At 37.3% G+C, this 18857-nt stretch overlaps 1 protein-coding gene across 1 annotated transcript in view; it reads right to left on the bottom strand.

The window, feature by feature from the left end:
• Window positions 1-18360, bottom strand: part of LOC119423432 (protein unc-13 homolog C) — a gene marked incomplete in the record, with an annotated part of 132231 nt that extends 113871 nt beyond the window's left edge. Inside the window, 6 exon segments of the mRNA XM_037690825.1 lie at window positions 205-276; window positions 564-569; window positions 2905-2983; window positions 4020-4066; window positions 4650-4672; window positions 14176-18360. Of these exon segments, the coding sequence (XP_037546753.1) occupies window positions 205-276; window positions 564-569; window positions 2905-2983; window positions 4020-4066; window positions 4650-4672; window positions 14176-18244 (4296 nt within the window).
• Between the last annotated feature and the right edge of the window lie 497 nt (window positions 18361-18857).

Raw genomic sequence — 18857 nt, 5'->3', positions numbered from 1 at the left:
TTACTCTATGTAATGTATTATTCTTTTTTTAATGCATTTGTATGCTGGTTTGATTAGTGATGTTAAATAGGACCTATGGTTGTCCATGGTTCACTCCAGTATTACTGGAGCATGGACTTTTTGTAGTATTACTAGTAGTTTGTTTTTTTTTTTTTAGGTAGGTAGGCACTGTTTGGTTTTTTTTTTGGTTGTTTTTTTACTCACCAGTTCTTCGTTATTCAGGGTGGATCGGTTCACCAGAGCAAACGAGATGCCTGCCTTTCGAGCAGTGAGGGTCTGAGAGAAGAAGACAACAAGAGGATAAAATGTAAAAGTCACAATAATGGTTTTGCATGCAACTAGACAACACATTTGAAATGAAAAATAAATAAAATGCAAAGTGGAAAAAATATAGCGTGAATCCATTTTCTTTAACAGTTGGTTTTGGTAGTTTAATTAATTGCGCTGATAGAAACCAAACTCTTCTGCAATAAAACTGGACAATACTAATTGTTTATAGAGGCTAAAGTTTGTCTAACCACTTCAATTTATCAAATGCAAGAAGCACAAAAAAGTATGCTTACCAAAGCCTGTGATTTTTGAGCATAAGTACAAAGAAAGAAAGACAAAACAGATAATTTGGTTTAGATAGGGACGGAGGGTGTGGATGTTGAAACACAAACAGCAGACATATTTTATTTATTGTTCAAACTGAGCGCAAAGGTGTCTCAACTGCCATGCAGGACTGCCGGTTGGAACATACTGTAGAGCTCCTGAACAATTCAACTATGCATCAAGAGAGATTATCCAGCTGTTGCCTGATTGTTTATCCACTCATGCAGTGGAGGTAACTAAACTGCAGTCATGCTTGGCATTTCTAGAGTCATTTCTCTGTTGGATGAAGCTTTGATCATATTTTCTGCTGTCTGCTCTGCACATTAGTTTGACACAAACAGAGAAACACAAGACGCACACGTTCATGTATGGGTGAAGCCAGCTGTACTGCACAACGACAAAAGACTCACACGCTAACACACTTACACACACATCTCTGCGCAGACAGTCAAAAACTTACTGGACCGGTATCCTATACACACCCACACAAGTTATTCTCACAAGCACACACAGAAAACACACACAGGTATATATATATATATATATTAGCTGTTGTGCTACTATTCACTGTGTTTGGGTAAGCATAGATTGGTAAATCCCATACTGAGGGAAGCTATATAACAGAAGGAATGCAGACATGGACAGCTGACAATATTGGATCAGTCTTTACCACGACCCTCTTGTTTCTACAGCTCAGCTATGGTAAAGATCCATGGCAGCCATGGAGAATGTAGGAAGGATCGTGACCTCTACATGAACTGAGTGTTGATGTAAGTTTATCAACATGCACCAGCACTGCTGAGGTTGCTGCGGGCAATACAATAAGACCGTGCATCTGTAGATTTATCTGAGCTTTCTCAATCAATCATCAACTTTTTCGTAGCTTATTTTCTGTTGCTTTTTTTGTTTTTATCGAAACTTTTGCGACCCACCCGCCGTAATAACGCGGGAAACCCCACTGTCCGTTCCAATCAAACGCTGTTGCTGCCCTCAAGCAATCACACAGCAAATGGGGGACATTGACAAAAGGAAGAGGCATGACAGGGGACCAATTTGTTTGCGGAGTGCTGACTTCATCCCACGTGTAAAAGGCTTTGCTCAGTGTCACTTTTACATGATTTAAAAGCCTCACACAGTTAAATCAGAAGTCAATGAAGTCTCTCTGATATATTTTTGGGTTGAGTTGTCAACATTTCAAGTTTGGAACAATTTTGATTTTTTTTTATTTTTTTATCTACTCTTCAATCATCTGCCGAGCAAGAAAAAATAAATAAAAAATGAATGAGGACAACAGGCGAGCATCGGCAAGGCTGAAATCTGACAACTCACTGAAAAATATTACCCATAGCTTTTATGGGTCCATGTAGGAATGGCAAAATATACACTTAAAAAATCCAATAAAATACAAGACGACAACCCATACTTACCAAGACATTGTTGGTTATTATTTTAATGAGAGATATGAACAAATACAGCATCAACTCATGTTGTTCACTGTGATATAAACATTCATCAGCATCCATGTGTGACATCAAGCTGCATTAGCATCTGCATAAAAGGCATTTTACGTACATTCAACAAAACAAACTAAAAGAGAATATAAAAAACAAATCGTAAGAGGTTTGATCTGAGAGTGCTGGTAATAATAGATACATGAAGGTGAGAAACAAACAGACACAAGACAGACAAACATGGTAACACAGAATAAAGCAGACATGAATATTACTGGTACGATAGTCTGTTGTCTGTTGGAAAGACTAACCATGTGGCAATGTGCTAAAATGGGCCTCACTGCAACAGGCTTCTCTGTGGGATATTTTATCACACATTATGTTGCAATAAAAACAAATGGTGAAGCATCACTGTGACACGCATTATATTAAATGTTTTTTAGACCAACTAATGAAACAACAATGTTATACAACTATAGTTATATTTAACAATCCTGGAGCTCTGGATAGAATAGCCGTATAGGTTTGTTTTAATTTTAAGTATTTTTACCCATTGATATAATTCACTGCAACAAACATTAGTAACATTTATAAACAATTTATCTATGCTTTAATAGAGACATTATTTTGCAGAGTATTCATTCAACTTTAAGGATATTTTAATATCAAGATATTGTTAGCTAACTATGTCATTATAAAGCAGAACATTCTATCAAGTTGTCAGAAAAGATATAATCGTTGTATTCAGCAGATGTCCGTGCTCCCATAGTGCAGGATTCCACTACTGTGGTATAACGTTGGGTCACATAGATAGATTTAACATAAATCACACGTAACCTTGTTGAGGAAGATGACTCACCAGGTCTCGGACAAGAGGCACTGTCCTTTTGCGGCGTAAATCTGGCATGCTGTCAATACCATAAAGAATACTGCCAGCCCTGTAGAAGCAGACAGATTTAAGGTGTATTAATATCATAATAATGCCGTGCTGGGAGAGACATTACTACAGTGAAAGGGGGGCCTTGATTTACACAGCTGGCAAACACCATGGCTCATGCATCCTTCTGAACCTGTCTTACCCCCTTCCTCGTCACATCGTGTGGTGCAGACCACCCACAGTACCACTTGAACGCAAGTAAGCCGCAAGTGTTGACTGCAGTCTCGTAAATTCAACGGTTTAAGGTGTTCGCTTCTCAATCGACGACAATTCCACAGTTCTAGTTTTGTTTTTACATCATCCTTTCTAGCTTTTAACATCCTTGTGTGCATTCTGTTGCTCCCCTCTTTTTTTACCAGTCAGTCTCGCTGGCATCACCTGAGCTTTTCTGCAAAGCCTCATTGATGATCTCATCATGCACCGATGCCTCGAAAGAGGAAAAAAAAATAGTTCAAGCTTCTCTGTAAATAATCAACGCAACAAGCTAAACCAGCCTTTGCATTGATCCGCAGACCTTGGCTTTGGCTAACCTCAAAAACAACAAGTGTATAGGAAGGTTGCTTAGGGTAGGATCTCACTGGACTGTGACTATTTGAGACTACTTGGTAAATTATATTAGCGAGGGAATAATCAAAACATCTTGAAACTCCTTGTATGAGTTGTAGAGACACAGTCTTGGAAGCTGTGCACATTAAATAGACTTTTTTTTCCCAACAGAAAATATGTCTATATTTTAAGTCACCGACAGTCTCAGCCCAGTGTGATACTACTAGCACTGAAAAATACATTTCTCTCTCTCCCTTTCTCCCTGTCTCTTTTATATAGAAAGTACAGTTCTATGAAGGCTAAAGGGATTTTTAATTTCTAGTTATTCTCTGCCGTTTGTCATTCAGCAGCGTAATAACTCAGTTATAGCTGCTTGAGAATCCCCCTGTCTTTAACTTCACAGTTTCTCTGAATGAAAGTACAAAACAGCACAGGAGCTCTGATTTGTGTAACTGTGAACCAGTTATTTCATGCCGTGAACCACCACTCACCCTCCAGATTGCAAACCAAGCAGTTTGGGATCCAAAAGACTGCGAGGCTGAAGAAAGGAAACACAGTTTAAGACTTGAAAAACAAAGAGAGGACACTCTACAACGCACACAAAGCAAACAACAGGAAACGTGGAACAAAAAGGAAAATTTACATTGCATTGATGTACTGTACTCGAAAAACTACAGATAAGTGTAAGATTTAATAAATGACTGGAGAGAAGGAGTGCAACACATGCAAAGGGGAGAAAAAGCACAGAGGCAAAAATCCAAATTATTCCAAAAACACTAATGATGTACTTCAGGTCTCAAGACTGAGAGGTTTGCAAGATTTCATGCTCTTTTTGTGTAACTGTCTCTCCTTGCTGACCAAAATTCTGTTTAAAAATAAATTAGAAAAGTTGAAAAAAAGTGCTAACCAGCAGAAAATAATGATAACATTATATATTCATCAGTTAAATACATACCACGATCATTTATTCACAAGAAAACAAAATGCAAACACTCACAGGTGAACATCACTACTGTATATTAACTAATACAAACTCACTGTCACCCCACAAAGCACAAAAGTACATGCACATTCATAGAAATCACATGTCCAATTAGATGATAAAAACAATAACTTAAAACCTGAGTATCCAAAGCACTGGCGTCTGAAAAAAGAAAATGACAAGAAGGGAAAAGAGTTAGGCAGAATTTGACTGAAACAGAATGCACACACTTAGCACACCGATCTGCTCTCATTGTTTGATGACACAATTCTATTTTGACAAACATCTTATGCAGAAACGAAGACAGAGTCAACATGTGCCTTGAGGAGATGAGCCCTGAATAGACAATTAGTCTGGACTGTAAAACCAGGAGAACACTGTTGCAAAATAAACGGCTCCTGGGTGAAAAGATTGAGATCATCCTTTTCACACTTAAGTTTTTCCTTAAAAAAATGCAGAAGTAATTTCAAATGTACATATATATATATGGTTCTAACTAATAACATTACCTGATATAACACATCAAGCTATGGACACGTGGAATTTTAGATAAACAAAAGGGATATCAGGCTGCCATTTTAAAGATTAAAGAAGAAGAGCAGGTTAGTGAAGGTATGATTGAAGTGATGTTGATCAGTTGGTGACGTGACAAATTAATCAGATTTTAATGTGTTACCAACAGGAAGCAGATGTTCACAAGAGAAATATCAACTTGTTACTATAAATATGACAACTCAATGAACTGTTGATACATTGATATTAAATAGTAAGTCCGTGTTCTTTGCTCTCTAAATGTAAAACAATTCATTTTGTTGTGTAACAATTCATTTTGGAAATGAAATTTACTTAAAGCAACACTGCTGGCTAAATACTCTTATTGTGTGAATGTTTAAGAAGCAATCACACGATTGTGATCCATTTTTCTTCCGTACATTTTTCAGCATCTTTCTCGTTCCACAATTTTTGTGCTATTTCGACAAATCACAAATCAAAACATTCAGCTCTTTTAGAATAATCTTGCTAAGACTTTCGGTATTGGTGCAACTTTAGCTTTTTGAAACATTTAGCCTTTTCTGTCACTTTTTTCCTCATATAAAATGAATTGAGCTCATTTTACATCCTTCACATCTTTAGATGTATTTACAACCTTTTACTGCTCCTTTCACATTTTCTGCTTCAGCTTCTTTCAGCTTCCTTGTGCAAATGTAAACATTTTTTAGTTTATTTTAGCTACTTTTAGGTTTTTTTTAGCTGTTTTGTGCTCCTTTCAGGATCTTTCTGCTAACTAGAACGTTTGTGTGCTTCTTTTAACTTATTTTTGCTAATTTTATCTTAAGTTTCAGCTTTTTTTTTTTTGCTATTTCAGGTAATATTTAGCTGTTTTATGCTAATTTTAGATTTTTCCACATTTTTTTGCACTCATTTCAACTTTTTCTGCCTAATTCAGCAAAAATGTGCACTCTACTCCCTTCTGGTAATTTAAGTTTCTTTCTGCTTTTGTAGCTACTCTTCTGCAGTTTTTTATATTTTTTTATTTTACATTTTTTCAGATTATTTCCACATTTTTGGCTCATTTCTATTTCCTTCAGCAAACATGTTCTTTTGCTTTCTTCTGCTAACTTATGTATATTTCTACCTTTTCAGTTATTTTGTTTAGCATTTTTTTGTTAATTTCAGCTGTTTTCAGATAAATTCAAAATCTTTGTGGTAGTTTCTGCTACTTTCAGCCAAGTTAACTTCCATCCATCCATTATCTTTACCCACTTATTCCATTTTGGGTCACGGGGGTCGCTGGTGCCCATGTCCAGCAATCACTGTGCGAGGGGCGGGGTACACCCTGGACGGGTCGCAAGTCCATCACAGGGACACATAGAGACAAACGAGACAAACAACCATTCACTCTCTCACTCACACCTAGAGACAATTTAGAGTTACCAATCAGCCTAACATGCATGTTTTTGGTCTGTGGGAGGAAACCGGAGTACCCGGATAAAACCCACGCATGCACGGAGAGAACATGCAAACTCCACCCAGAAAGGTCCCTGGACCGGGGTTTGAACCAGGGACCTGCTCGCTGAGAGGCAGCAGCTCTACCAGTTGCGCCACCATGCTGCCCCCAAGTTAATTTGTTTCTGCTAATTTCAGTTTGTTCTGCTATTTCATATACTATATAACTGTTTTTGTGCTACATTTAGCCTTTTCAGCTAATTCCACATGTTTTAGCTCATTTCAGCTCCTTCCACTTCCTTCTGGTAGTTTAAGCCTATTTCTGTCTTTTTAGCTATTTGTTGCTAAATTCAGTTCCCCCTAATTGTTGTGCTCATTTATTTAAACCTAATTCAGCAAATATGTGTTCTTTCTGCTTTCTTCTGCTAACGTAGGCTTGTTCTTCCATGTCAGCTACATTTCAACATGTTATACTATATGTTTTTAGCTAATTTCAGCTATTTTTTTTAGCATATTCTTCAGAAATAAACATTCACACTGAATTTTCACAGGAAGTACATTTTCTCTAGTGTGTGTTTAGGGTTGTATGTGTTTACCACTTGGGCATTTCTTTTCATGGTCTTCAAGGAAGCATTGATTTCTCATAGTTTGCACATACTAATGTCTAAATGTTAATCAAAAGGTTGTACACATGTGAAAACATATTGCCCATTGTCCTAAAAGGTGAGTGCAAGCAGATGGACTTGGCCCAATGAGGAACATAGCTGCAAACAGTACTATGGACAGTGATCAGCTGAGCTGCTTTCAGCACAGCAATCCAAGATAGCAGCATTACTCCACCAACAAGTCTTCAGCTGCACTAGATAAAGCTGGACCACAAAGATAGGCTACTGGCTGCTGATATAAACCTCATTTCACAGGTGCCATAAATCTGTGGAACAAAAATGCACCTGATAGTTACAAAAACCCTCTGTGTTTATGTGGGTATATGTTTGTGTGTGTGTGTAACAAGGTATTATTGAAGTGGCCACAGCAGCAGTAAATCCATTCAGTTTCATTTCTGACACACATGAACACGCAGTCCATAGATCAAAGCTCTGAGGAACAGAACAGCTTACGCCTGGCTGATAGTATTACCAGGACTGACCAATGCCCCAACGCACCCAGGAGGCAGAAAAATGTACTTTTAGGAGAACAGTGCAAGTTTACAGAGATGCACTCCAGTCTTCAAATAACAAACATGGAAAAAAGAGAAATTCTGAACATTGACACAAAAGTCATAAAACTAGAGAGATGTGATTTTCATGCGACTCTGAATTTCACTGTAACTTTCAGCTGTCAGCACAGTGACACCACAGCTACACTACAACTAAAGTCCAAAGCTGCCAGTGCTCATGGGCGTAAAGGTATTCCCAAGCAGTTCCTCAAAAACAGTGGATATTCTGACAAAAGAGGAGCAGGGCCTATGACAATCTTTAAGAACCTCTTGTTTTAAAGCTCAGGGTTACATGTACTAAGGTTGGAGAGATAAGAAAAATGTGCACCAACAAATCCAAGTTGTAGAAACTGTCTCTTTACTGAAAAACTCTGTAGCCATTTCAGTTTTGGTGAGTACTGAATACATTCGACATAACAAACCTTTAATACACAAACTCACTTGCACTTCCAAAGTACCAGGTTTTCTTGTCACAAAAATCTTTTCACAGTGACCTTTACATGATGAGTTGCCAATTTATGATATTCACAAAATGTTTGTATGTGCAAAACTATGTGCACATGCAAGATAATGACTTGTGAACATAAGTCGACTTAGTCAAAAGTATCATCAACCAAGTGGTTTTATCTGTAGAGACAATTTACATTAATGGTTTGAACAATCTCTCTATATATTTTTTTTTTTCAGCAAATTATTCAGAAATAAGCATCCACACTGCATTTTCATAGGAAATGCAATTTCTCTAGTTGTTATTTGTAGTAGTTATAGTAGTAGTACAATTTAAAATAACAAAAACAAAGCAGAAGTTAGTCATAAATTTTAGTACACTTAAAAAAAAAATTTAAAAGAAAACCTAAAAAAAGTGTAACAACTTCTATAAATATATATTCTTTAATAAGATTTAAGTAAAAGTTGCATTTCTAATAATGTGCACAAATTATTTAATAGGTAATGAAATATGCAATTAGGATGTTAACGGTAATAAATAGGCAATCCTTTAAGCACAGATGTTGGCTAACGTTAAAAGTGTTTCATTTAAAATCCAGAGTTATTTAGAATTGTATATTAAGGGAAGAGCAGAGATTTGCTGATTTCCTGTGAATATTTGGAATTTAATGAAATCACTTAAACAATGACTCTTCATTCCCTGGATCTGCATATTTGTGAATCTACCTTCTTTGAGAAGTGATGCACTATAAGCAGGGTCTACCTTCCGTGGTCCCAGAGGAGCAAACAGCAAACTTTACTAGCAGCAGACCTCTATAAATATTCCTAGCAAGGCTGACCTGGTTACAGATTGCCCTTGGGAGTGGGAATTAGCATCTGAATACTGAGACTACTGTAGCCCATTGAAGGCAGGCGTAAAAATGGCAGCATTGTTGAGACTCTGCCACAGGTCCCATCATCCAATTCAGTTCAATTCACTTTATTTATATAGTGCCAAGTCACAACAGAAGTCATCTGAGGACACTGTACAGAAACATTCATATACATAAAAATAATTTAAGAGTATTTATCTGAGGAGCAGACTGCTTTGAGTCTAATTTCATCATCCAGAACCCATCACAGCATGAGTACACACAAACTACATAAAGGTCTCAATTTAAAAGTAAAAGTACACAAATTTATTTTGACTATCCTCTTATCTGCTTCTAAATAAATACTACACAAAATGAGTTCATTATTCCTTACAATATAATTTGTTGGGGCTAACTGCAGATGAATAATAAAAAGTGAATTCAAAAAGTGACTTGAAAGTAATGCAATGAGGTAAAAATCTTTCAATATAAAAAAAACCTCACAGATTGACACCATGCACAAAACCAGCAGTGCTAACTTTTGATTATATATTTTTTTCCTAATAAAACTGACTGATTTAAACCAAACACAATCATGTACCGTACTACATTTAAAACGTAGACTAGTCAAGTTAAGTGATCTACAGCATCTTACTGTTTCGTATTCAAATTATTGAAGAATTCTGTCACTGATCATTAACATTTGGTCACAAATGTTTATTTAAAATTGCATGCTTTGTATCATACTCAAACTTTGGACGTGAGTCAGTGGACTTTACTACCATTACTTTCTAGGTTGCTGTGCAAAATATTTTTTGACATGAACAAGCGCAAAACACAAAATTACTGCAAAAGTTGTAAAACGACTTCATTATGTCACGATTGCCTAATTTCTTTTATAATTAGATCTTTGTATGCATTGACTAGTGGTGCTTACATGCATTTAATTTACATTACATGCTGTGTTACTGTTTTTAAAGTGGTATTTAAAACTAACAAAAGCTTTTGGTTGTGAAAAGATTAGTTTCAGCTGTGAGTTTATTTATTTACTAAGTTTAGGGGTCATGTCTCTCCTATTAGTCTGACAGAGTGGACAGAGGTTTGTGGTTCAAACTCAAAATATTTCGTGCAACAAAAAAAAAACAGGACCACATATTTGTGCACAGACAAAATACAAATAAAAATCCACATTTTTGTCATACCACTGGTGTTCATTTGTAACATTTGGAAAGCTAAAATATTTGAATTTAAGTAAAAGTTGAAAATCTCTGGTGTCTCTTCATGCCAGGTGGAAGATTGTTCTGTTGATGAATCAGTCTTACTTTGTAGAAAGCCTTGACCCCAACAACTGCAGGATTTTTATTCAAGGTAGCTGTAGCATTAGTGCAAAATGCAAATACTAAAATACAGTTGACAGTATTTGTTTAGTTTTCTATTTAATTTGTTTCCCTGTATACAGCAGTGAAAACATACTATAGGTTAGAGTTGCATTCGGGCCTAAAAAATCCGGCACGGCCAAGCCCGAACCCGTATCATTTTTTCCGAGTCCTATCTGAAATCGACTTGTAATTACAGGCCCAAACTCGGGGAAAAAAAATAACAATAATACTTTTTTTATTAAGCTTTTACTGCTTTTGTAAGCAAAATCAGTTTGGCATGATATTTTAACAACGTATTTCAAAGAAAGGAAGATATAAGATTTCTTGTTTCATCAAATGGATATTAACATACAAAATGAATAGCCTAAAAAATCAAGTCTAAAGATAGGCTACATACATACATACAGATGAACAAAAAGGTTTTTAGAGCAAAATTATTTGGAAAAATATAGAACAAGGCTATTTTAATGGAACATGCTGCTCGCTTTGGCTTTTGTAGATGATGGTACTTCCTTCGCTGCAGATGACAGCAGGTGCAGCGATGCATACGGCCGGTGATCATCTGATCCATGTGAGCTTAACTGGACATTTTTTTTACCTCTTTCAACTGGACGGTCGGACCTGCCTTGTCCGCAACAAGTAGATTAACACAATTTTATATTGTGCATTCTTATCTAGTTTTCTTTGTGCTGTATGATTTGTAAAATCGCATCAAAGCCGGAGACCGGCCCGCACATTAAGCTCATTATTATGGCCGAATTCAGGCCGGGCTGGGCTTTGGGCCCGGGTTAGAAATGACAGCTCTACTTATAGGTGCCTCAAGTTTTCATTACCCTTTTTCTCAAATAATATTTTAAGCCAGATCAGATAGATCAGGATCAGGTCTGATCAATGTAATCACATTACACCTCATCTATGTCATGTATTGTTGGCAGGGTGACCAGACTGAATGGGACTGTCTCGCATTTTTCACTCCTGTCCTGGTGACCCACAAGTTGCAACAATGTTCCACATTTGACTGGGTCATATTATGAAAAGTTCAACAAAATTTCGGCAGGCTTTCAAACTCCTTTTCTCTCCCTCTCTCCGTTTCGTTCACAGAAAAGGCGGCAGAGAGAGAGCGAAAAGGAGGTTGAAGCCTGTCAAATTTTTGTTTTGCCCCCTTTACAGCAAAGGAGGCAGAGATGCCATCATCAGAGATGCATCGGCTCTCAATCAAAATGTGCAGCATCGTCCCTGATCCTGTGTGTCACTATGGTAGTAAAAATAAATAAATAAATAACAGGGCAAGAAAAGTGATTTAACTTGTGCGGAATACAATGAAACTATATCAAAGAAACAGAAATACAGCTACAACAAAGACTGGGAAACAGTTTACAAGTGGTTGAAGTCCGGCAAAGGTGAATCTCAGAAAGCTTATAGTGAAGTTTGACAAAGATTTTAAATTTCCAATTTCCCATGGAGGGGAATAAGATGTGAAGCAACACTGTAAAGATGATTAGCAAAAGGAACGCACAACTCAGAAAGCTGCCTGCCAATCTATGGACACATTTTAACTCAAACCTAAATATGATCCCAATACAGACAGACAAGTAGCACTGTGTTCTACTGGTCAACTTTTCTGGTCCATTCAAGTGTTCTCCAAGGTTGCAGCTTTCAAGTGTGGACTTATGTGGACCTGGTTAAGCTTTTGTATTATTTAGTTGTAAAGAATGTTTATCTTTATACCAATTTAAAAAAAAGTTTGTTAGTAAAGCTTTTTCTGATAAATTTAAAAAGTGTTAAACTTAACATAAAATGTTTATTAGTTTTTTTTCAATAAACTTACATTAAATGTTGTTGTGCACAAACAGCCAAAGCAGAGCTTGATAAATGTAATATCACGACTATAATATACTAGAGAAATTGCATTTCCTGCAAAAATGCAGTGTGAATTCCTCTTGCTGAAAAACTTGCTGAAAGACAGCTGAAATGAGCTAAAAACATGCTGACATGTAGCTGAAATGTAATAAGCCTAAGTTAGCAGAAGAAAGCAGAAAGAAATGTTTGCTGAATGAGGTTTAAATAAGTAGAAATGAGCACAAAAATTAGTAAATTTGCTAAAAAAGCTCGAATTAGCAAAAAAAAAATAGCTGAAAAGGCAGAAACTTAAATAACCAGAAAGAAATGGGGAGAGCACAATAAAACTCCATTAGGTTTAAAGAAGCAGAAATGAACACAAAAAATGTGGAAAATGTCTGATAAAAACAGAAATAAAAAAAAACAGCTGAATAGTAGCTAAGATAGCAGAAGCACGCTTAAATTACCAGAAGGAAGTGATGACAGTACATTTTTGTATGATTAGGCAGAAAAAAGTTTAAGTGAGTGCAAAAAATTGTAGAATTAGCTGAAAACGCTCAAACTAGCATAAAAACTGCTAAATAGTAGCTGAAATAGCAAAAAAAAAAATCCGAAACTTGTGAAATAAGCTGAAAAGAGCATAACAAGCTGAAATTAGCAGAAAGAAGTTAGAAGAAGCACAAACATACTGTACTTAGCAGAAAGAATCTGAAAGGAGCCCAAAACAGCTGAAAAATCAGCTGAAATTAGCTAAAAATAGCTGAAAAAAAATGTTTACATTTTCACAAGGAAGCTGAAAGAAGCTGAACCAGAACAAAATGGGAAAGGAGCAGGAAAAGGTTATAAACAGATCTAAAGATTTGAAGGAAGTCAAATGAACTCAATGCATTTTCTATGAGAACAAAAAGTGGCAGAAAAGGCAAAATATTTCAAAACGCTAAAGTTGCACCAATACCAAAAATCATTGTAGGATTGTCCTGAAAGAGCTGAACCTTTTGAAATATGATTTGTTGAAATAGCTTGAAAACTGTGGGACAAGAAACGCAACGAAAAACATACAGAAAAAAAAAAATGGATCACAATAGTGTGAATGATTCATCAGCATTCACACAATTAAAATTTATGATGACATCATAGCATTGTTGATGTGTACCTGGGAAACATCTTTTCTACCCCACAATCAAAAATCACATTTTTGGGGGATCAAATCACCCTAGTTGTTGGAGTTGATTGTATAATTGTATGCTTCCTTTCTTCTCATATAATACCTAATTGCTGAATTCAGCAAAATATTTATAAATAACTTCGCTAATTTTGTGACTCGAGTAAATCTAAAACATGGTAATGTCAGAACAAAAATATTTGTATGTGTGTTGTTGATGTCCTTCTAAGGTCACGTGTATTTATATGTAAAGCAGATATCTGTGGTTTGATCACAAGCAGTCACTCAACAAGTGTGAACACTCATATTTAGAGCTGTCCAGGTGTGATCAGATAACACAGGAAGCATGTTTGTGTCAGCTCTGAACAAGGCTTTAAACATCAGGATGTCCTCGGAACTACTGCCATCACCGGTAGCAGCAGGTACAACACATTTCAGAAATAGAGAACCTTTACAGACACTGGTTACTTACTCAAACAACAAATAAAGGGTTTTTCCACAACAAAGCAATTATTTTTAAGTATTTTCTCAACAAGTCAAAAGGTTTTCATAGAAAGCAAAGGCAGATTCATGAACTTAGGTTTTAGACAAAGACCCAGCTCCACAGTTTTATATCAAATGAAATTAAACCACTTTCAAGAATGAGATATAAATCCATTTAGAGTCTGTGATTTCATACACACTGGCTATATAGTAAAAATGCAGGTACATTTAAATAATATTTATTGTTATGTACGGTACATGTGTTTTCTACTACTTAATTGACCTTTGTAGGTCTGTAACAAACTGATTGTGACAAATAATAGAAAAAGTAAAAGCCATACCCCCTGCCAGGATTTGTTGCTCCAGTTCAGCCATTTGTTTCCTGTAAGCCCTTAGTGCTGCCTCCTTGAATGTGGGACGAACACGCTTCTTGGGTGGTTCTTCTACTGGTTTTTCCTCTGGAACATTTATGTTTTCCTCTCCCTCTTGTTGTTCCACTTTTTCTGTTACTTCAGCAGCCTCCTCTGCTATCTCCTCTACCTCCTCCAGCTCCTCTATGCCCTCTTCCATTTCTTCTGTCACATCATTCTCCTCAGTCTCATCTGTTTCTTCAACATCTACATACTCAACCATTGCATCATATTCAGCAGTGTCCTCCATGAGCTGGTTTTCATAATTCTCACTGTACTCTTCACCATACTGCTCATCCAAACTGCAATCATACTCCAAAACTTGTGTCTCTTTAGTTGCCTCGTAGTTATCAGATGCTTCAAAAACTTCAGAAGCGTCAAGATCCTTACATGGCTCAGTGTTTTGAGAAGCCACAATGTCTTCAGATACATCATAGTCCTGAGAAGTCCTAGACTCTGGTCCAAGCTCACCATCTTCCTTGGTTTCATTCACATTAGTCCTGTTTTCCAAGTTAGCTAGAACCTGTTCCATTACTTCAACATAGTGGGTCTCACTGTCCTCTGATTGTTCTCCCACTTCTAATCCTGTTTTGTTCTCTTCAGCCTTATAGAAGATGGTCTCTGTGTGGACATTAGATTCCATTGTAGTGCTAGGGGTATTTGCAGTAGAAGTGGACAGGGTACGGAAACGTCCCATAAATGAGGAAGAGGAGTTGCTTGGTTCCTCGGGAGGAACGGGAGTAGTCTGTGAGCCAGACTTCCAAACAACCTCCAAAGCTGACTTAGCTCTTTGAAGAGTGGATCCGAAGCCAAAACCAAATGACTTTTCACTGAGATCAATGCTAAGTCTACTGCTCCAAGACTTGGGAACCTCCTCAACCTTCTCTGTTCGAATTTCACTTTGGCTTCTGTACATACTTGTGGACTTGCTCTGGGATTGATGAAAGCTATGATTAACATCCAGTTCAGGAAATTTTTCATTGGGACCTGTTTTTGGGGTGGTCTTGGCAAAATCTTTAGAGCCTGTTTTAGATGCTACTGTGGAGACATCTGCTGGAGCTTCTTTAGATGGCTCTTTGGGGGTTACATTGGAACTCTCTTTTTGGGGTACTTTTGTAGCTTCTTTAGATTGAATCTTTGAAACCTCTTTAGTGGATACTTTAGTTGGCTCCTTGGGTACAACTGTAGGTATCTCTTTTGGGATCTCTTTTGGAAGAGGTTTTGAAGCTTCTTTGGAAATATCTTTAGTAGCAACTTTTATCCCTTCTTTGGCTGCAACTCTATGAGTGTCTTGAGTTATGACTTTAGGGGAGTCTTTAGGAGACTCTCTTGGAGTTGAGTCAGGGGTCAAAACAGGGGTTTCAATTGGGGTTATTTTAGGGCTCTCTTTTGGTGAGTCTTTGGGACTTTCCCGAGGCGTCATTATAGGACTTTCTTTTGGAGTCACTTTAGAAGAGACCTTGACAGCTTCACTAGTAATTGACTTTGGTGCCACTTTAGACATTTCCTTAACTATTGGTTTTGTGTTTTCTTTGGGGGTGAATTTGGGACTGTCTCTAGAGATGACTTGAGAGCATTCTTTAACAGCTGGTTTTGATATTTCTTTAGGTGATTCTTTAGCTGTGGTTTTAGATGTCACTTTAGATGAAACCTTAGCAGATACTTTTGGATTTTCTTTAGCCATTACTTTTGTAGATTCATCTTTAGGAGTCAATTTACTTTGTTTTTGTGTTGCTTTACTGGTAGCTTTAGGAGCATCTTTCAATGACACCTTTGTGCTTTCTTTTGAAATAACCTTACATCCCTCTTTAGACTGCCGGGAGGAGGTCTTGACAGATTCTCGTTCTGTGATAGGAGGAATAATGTGGGTGGTAACAGGTGGTAAAGTAGATTCTCTGTCAAGCATCATAAATTCCTCATCTCCCTCAAACTGCAAATCAACCTCCTGACATTTAGTGATGTTCTCTGGAAAACCAGGAATGGTTGATGGGTCAAAAGGGGTGCTAACTTCTATAGAAGCTTCCAAGCCTGAATCTGCCCCCTGCTCCAGATGATGCCAGTCTTTCCACGGTGATAGATCACCTTGCAAAGATAGCTGGGAGCCACTGTAGTGACTTCTATCCCCAGACATACAAACAAGTCCATTGCTAACCCCACTGTCAATAGTTTCTGTAGTTTCAACCTCATTATGTTCATAGCTTTGATTACCATGACTAGGTGGGTGACTAGGGCTAGCATACCAGGAGGAGGCCATGTCCTCTTGTTTTCGTTGCCACAGTTCCTGATCAGAAGAGGACAGCAGGGAGCATCCGTTTGTGCGTGTAAAGTACTGACTTTCTGAAAAGTCTTCTGAGTATGATTGGCACAGTTTTGAACAATCAGACTCAGACCGACTAAGTTTGGGGGTAGAATAGTCACTCTGAGAAAGCCAACCAGAGGTCAAATCAGAATAGTAAGTTTTTGCATGCTTGTCAGGGTCATAGTAGGAATCATCAGCATAGTGAACTGTGCCTGAATAGCTCGCTTCATCTGATGATCGATTATGATCATGGGATCGTCTTTTTTCTGATTTGGCCTTGTGAGCAGGTTTTGAAATGACCATTGCATATTTATTTCTACTTAATTCATCAAGTTCTTTATCACTGTCCATTGAGTCCCAGTCATCACTCTCTACTACTTTTTCTTTTCCTGAGACTTTTATATCCATACTTTCATAGGTTTGTGAGGATGTCATGGTTTTGTCTTTCCTCTCCTTCACATCACTTGGTAAGCTATCAGTAGAAACTGTGATCCCTGTACCTTTGAGCTTATAGCATTTTTTTAAGACTACATCTCTATCTTGTGGTGTGTTAAAAATAACTATTATAGGACGAGGTTTTGCATTAGAACATTCTCTTTGTTGCCCTAATCTATGAGCTAGCTCAATTTTAATTGTTTTATGGGCATCAACAAAACCCATTTTGTCTTTCAGTAGTTTATATATTAAATGTTCTGTTTTCTCTGTTCTTTCTTCAGGAACATTGAGGAATCTTAAGGTTAGATTATTAGCCTGGTGGCTAATTTGTTTTATGTAGTCATGAATATCTCGTGTTTCCCTTCTAGACTGGACAAACCCTGAGCGAAGCTGTTCTATCTCACTCTGAACTACTTCCACACTGCTGGAGATTTCATCAATGGAGCTCTTTAGGGCATTTACATGGCCACGAAGCTCAGACAGTTCTGTCTCAATTTGGCTGATCCCCTGAAGCTCCTTGAAAATCATTTCCATTACATCCTGGGTCTGACTGATACAACCTGTTGAAGAGGACCCAGGCTCGAGAGTTGAGCTTTTTTGCTGCCGTCCAGCGCGGTCCAAAGATTTGCTGCGAATGCCCAGAGTTTTCCTCCAGTTGCTCACTTCTGAGTCTGAGGAGACACATTCCTGGCTCTTTTTCCATTTTCTCAACTTTCGTAGAGCACCCAGTCGAAGTGTATGCAAACTGGAACGTTCCACACGTTCACCCTCAGAACTGCCATCAGAAGGAGCTAAACTGATGAGACTCTTCCTATTTCGTCTTACCGGCATAGTGTGTGATTTATGTTCATCTAGTCTTCGGACAGGTTTTGGCTCATTTAAGAAGTCAGAGTAGCTACTATCAATTGAAAGAACGTCAGGGAAGATACTTTCATTATTGTTCAAAAAAATAGAGTTTTTTGGGAGTCCATTTGCTATGGCCACACGATAGCTAAAAGTGGGTGACAAAGATGAACAGTCGTTCTTTCTGTCGTCCTCTTCGAGCGATATGTTACGTGCCGAGGAGCATTTGGAAATTTTTTTAACAGTAGTCTTAAGAGTGGTTGAGAGAGTTAAATTATGTGCTTGCAAATCAGTGGTTGATTTGGGCTCTTTATTTTCACTTCTTTCTTTCTTCTTTATTGGGTTTGCCAGTTTCTTTGTAAACATTCCTTTGCAAATCTTTTCAATAAAGAATGTTACAGTCTTGAGTAGGGCAGCAACCATGGATGGTGATCCTTAGAAATTGTTTTATCATCAGGTGAAAACAGTAATTTGCTGAGTATGCAGCGTAGGTAAACCAAGCACAAATGGCTTTGCTTGACAGGAGCCCAGCTTAAAATCACTAAAACCACAGTCTGTGCAGAGAGCCACAAAATCTTCTAAATCCAGTGTTCTTCCTCAAGAAAATGGAGCATTATCTGTAAGACAAAACACAAACAAAATCACTGAAATGTTGTTTATCTAAGCGGTCACATTACACAGAAACAAAACAGACCAGTTACAAATCCAAATGTATTTTAAATATATACAATCTCCTAAACCTTTAACATGAACAGTCTCACTATGACAAACACAAAAACAAATGTTTCATTATGCAGTCTTCCCAAATTTACCCTAGTAAGTATTTGAGCGCTGAAGCAAAATAAATTGCCATGCTTCTTTTTTGATTTTTATGTTATTTTTATCTCCCATTTTCTAATTGTCCTAAATAATTTTTTCTACTAATGAATCCTACAAAATTATTGCATACAATGATTGCCAGTTTGTTGTATGCTGGAGGTCCTATGAGAGGAAAAGACAAAGAGAGCGTGTAGACAGTGTGTACAGTCAAGTATGT

Source organism: Nematolebias whitei, chromosome 2, assembly GCF_014905685.2.
Source record: "Nematolebias whitei isolate Nwh7 chromosome 2, NemWhi1, whole genome shotgun sequence".
NCBI classification, from domain to species: domain Eukaryota; kingdom Metazoa; phylum Chordata; class Actinopteri; order Cyprinodontiformes; family Rivulidae; genus Nematolebias; species Nematolebias whitei.
The sequence above is the reverse complement of the archived record's forward strand: the minus strand, read 5'-3'. Positions and strand labels throughout refer to the sequence as shown.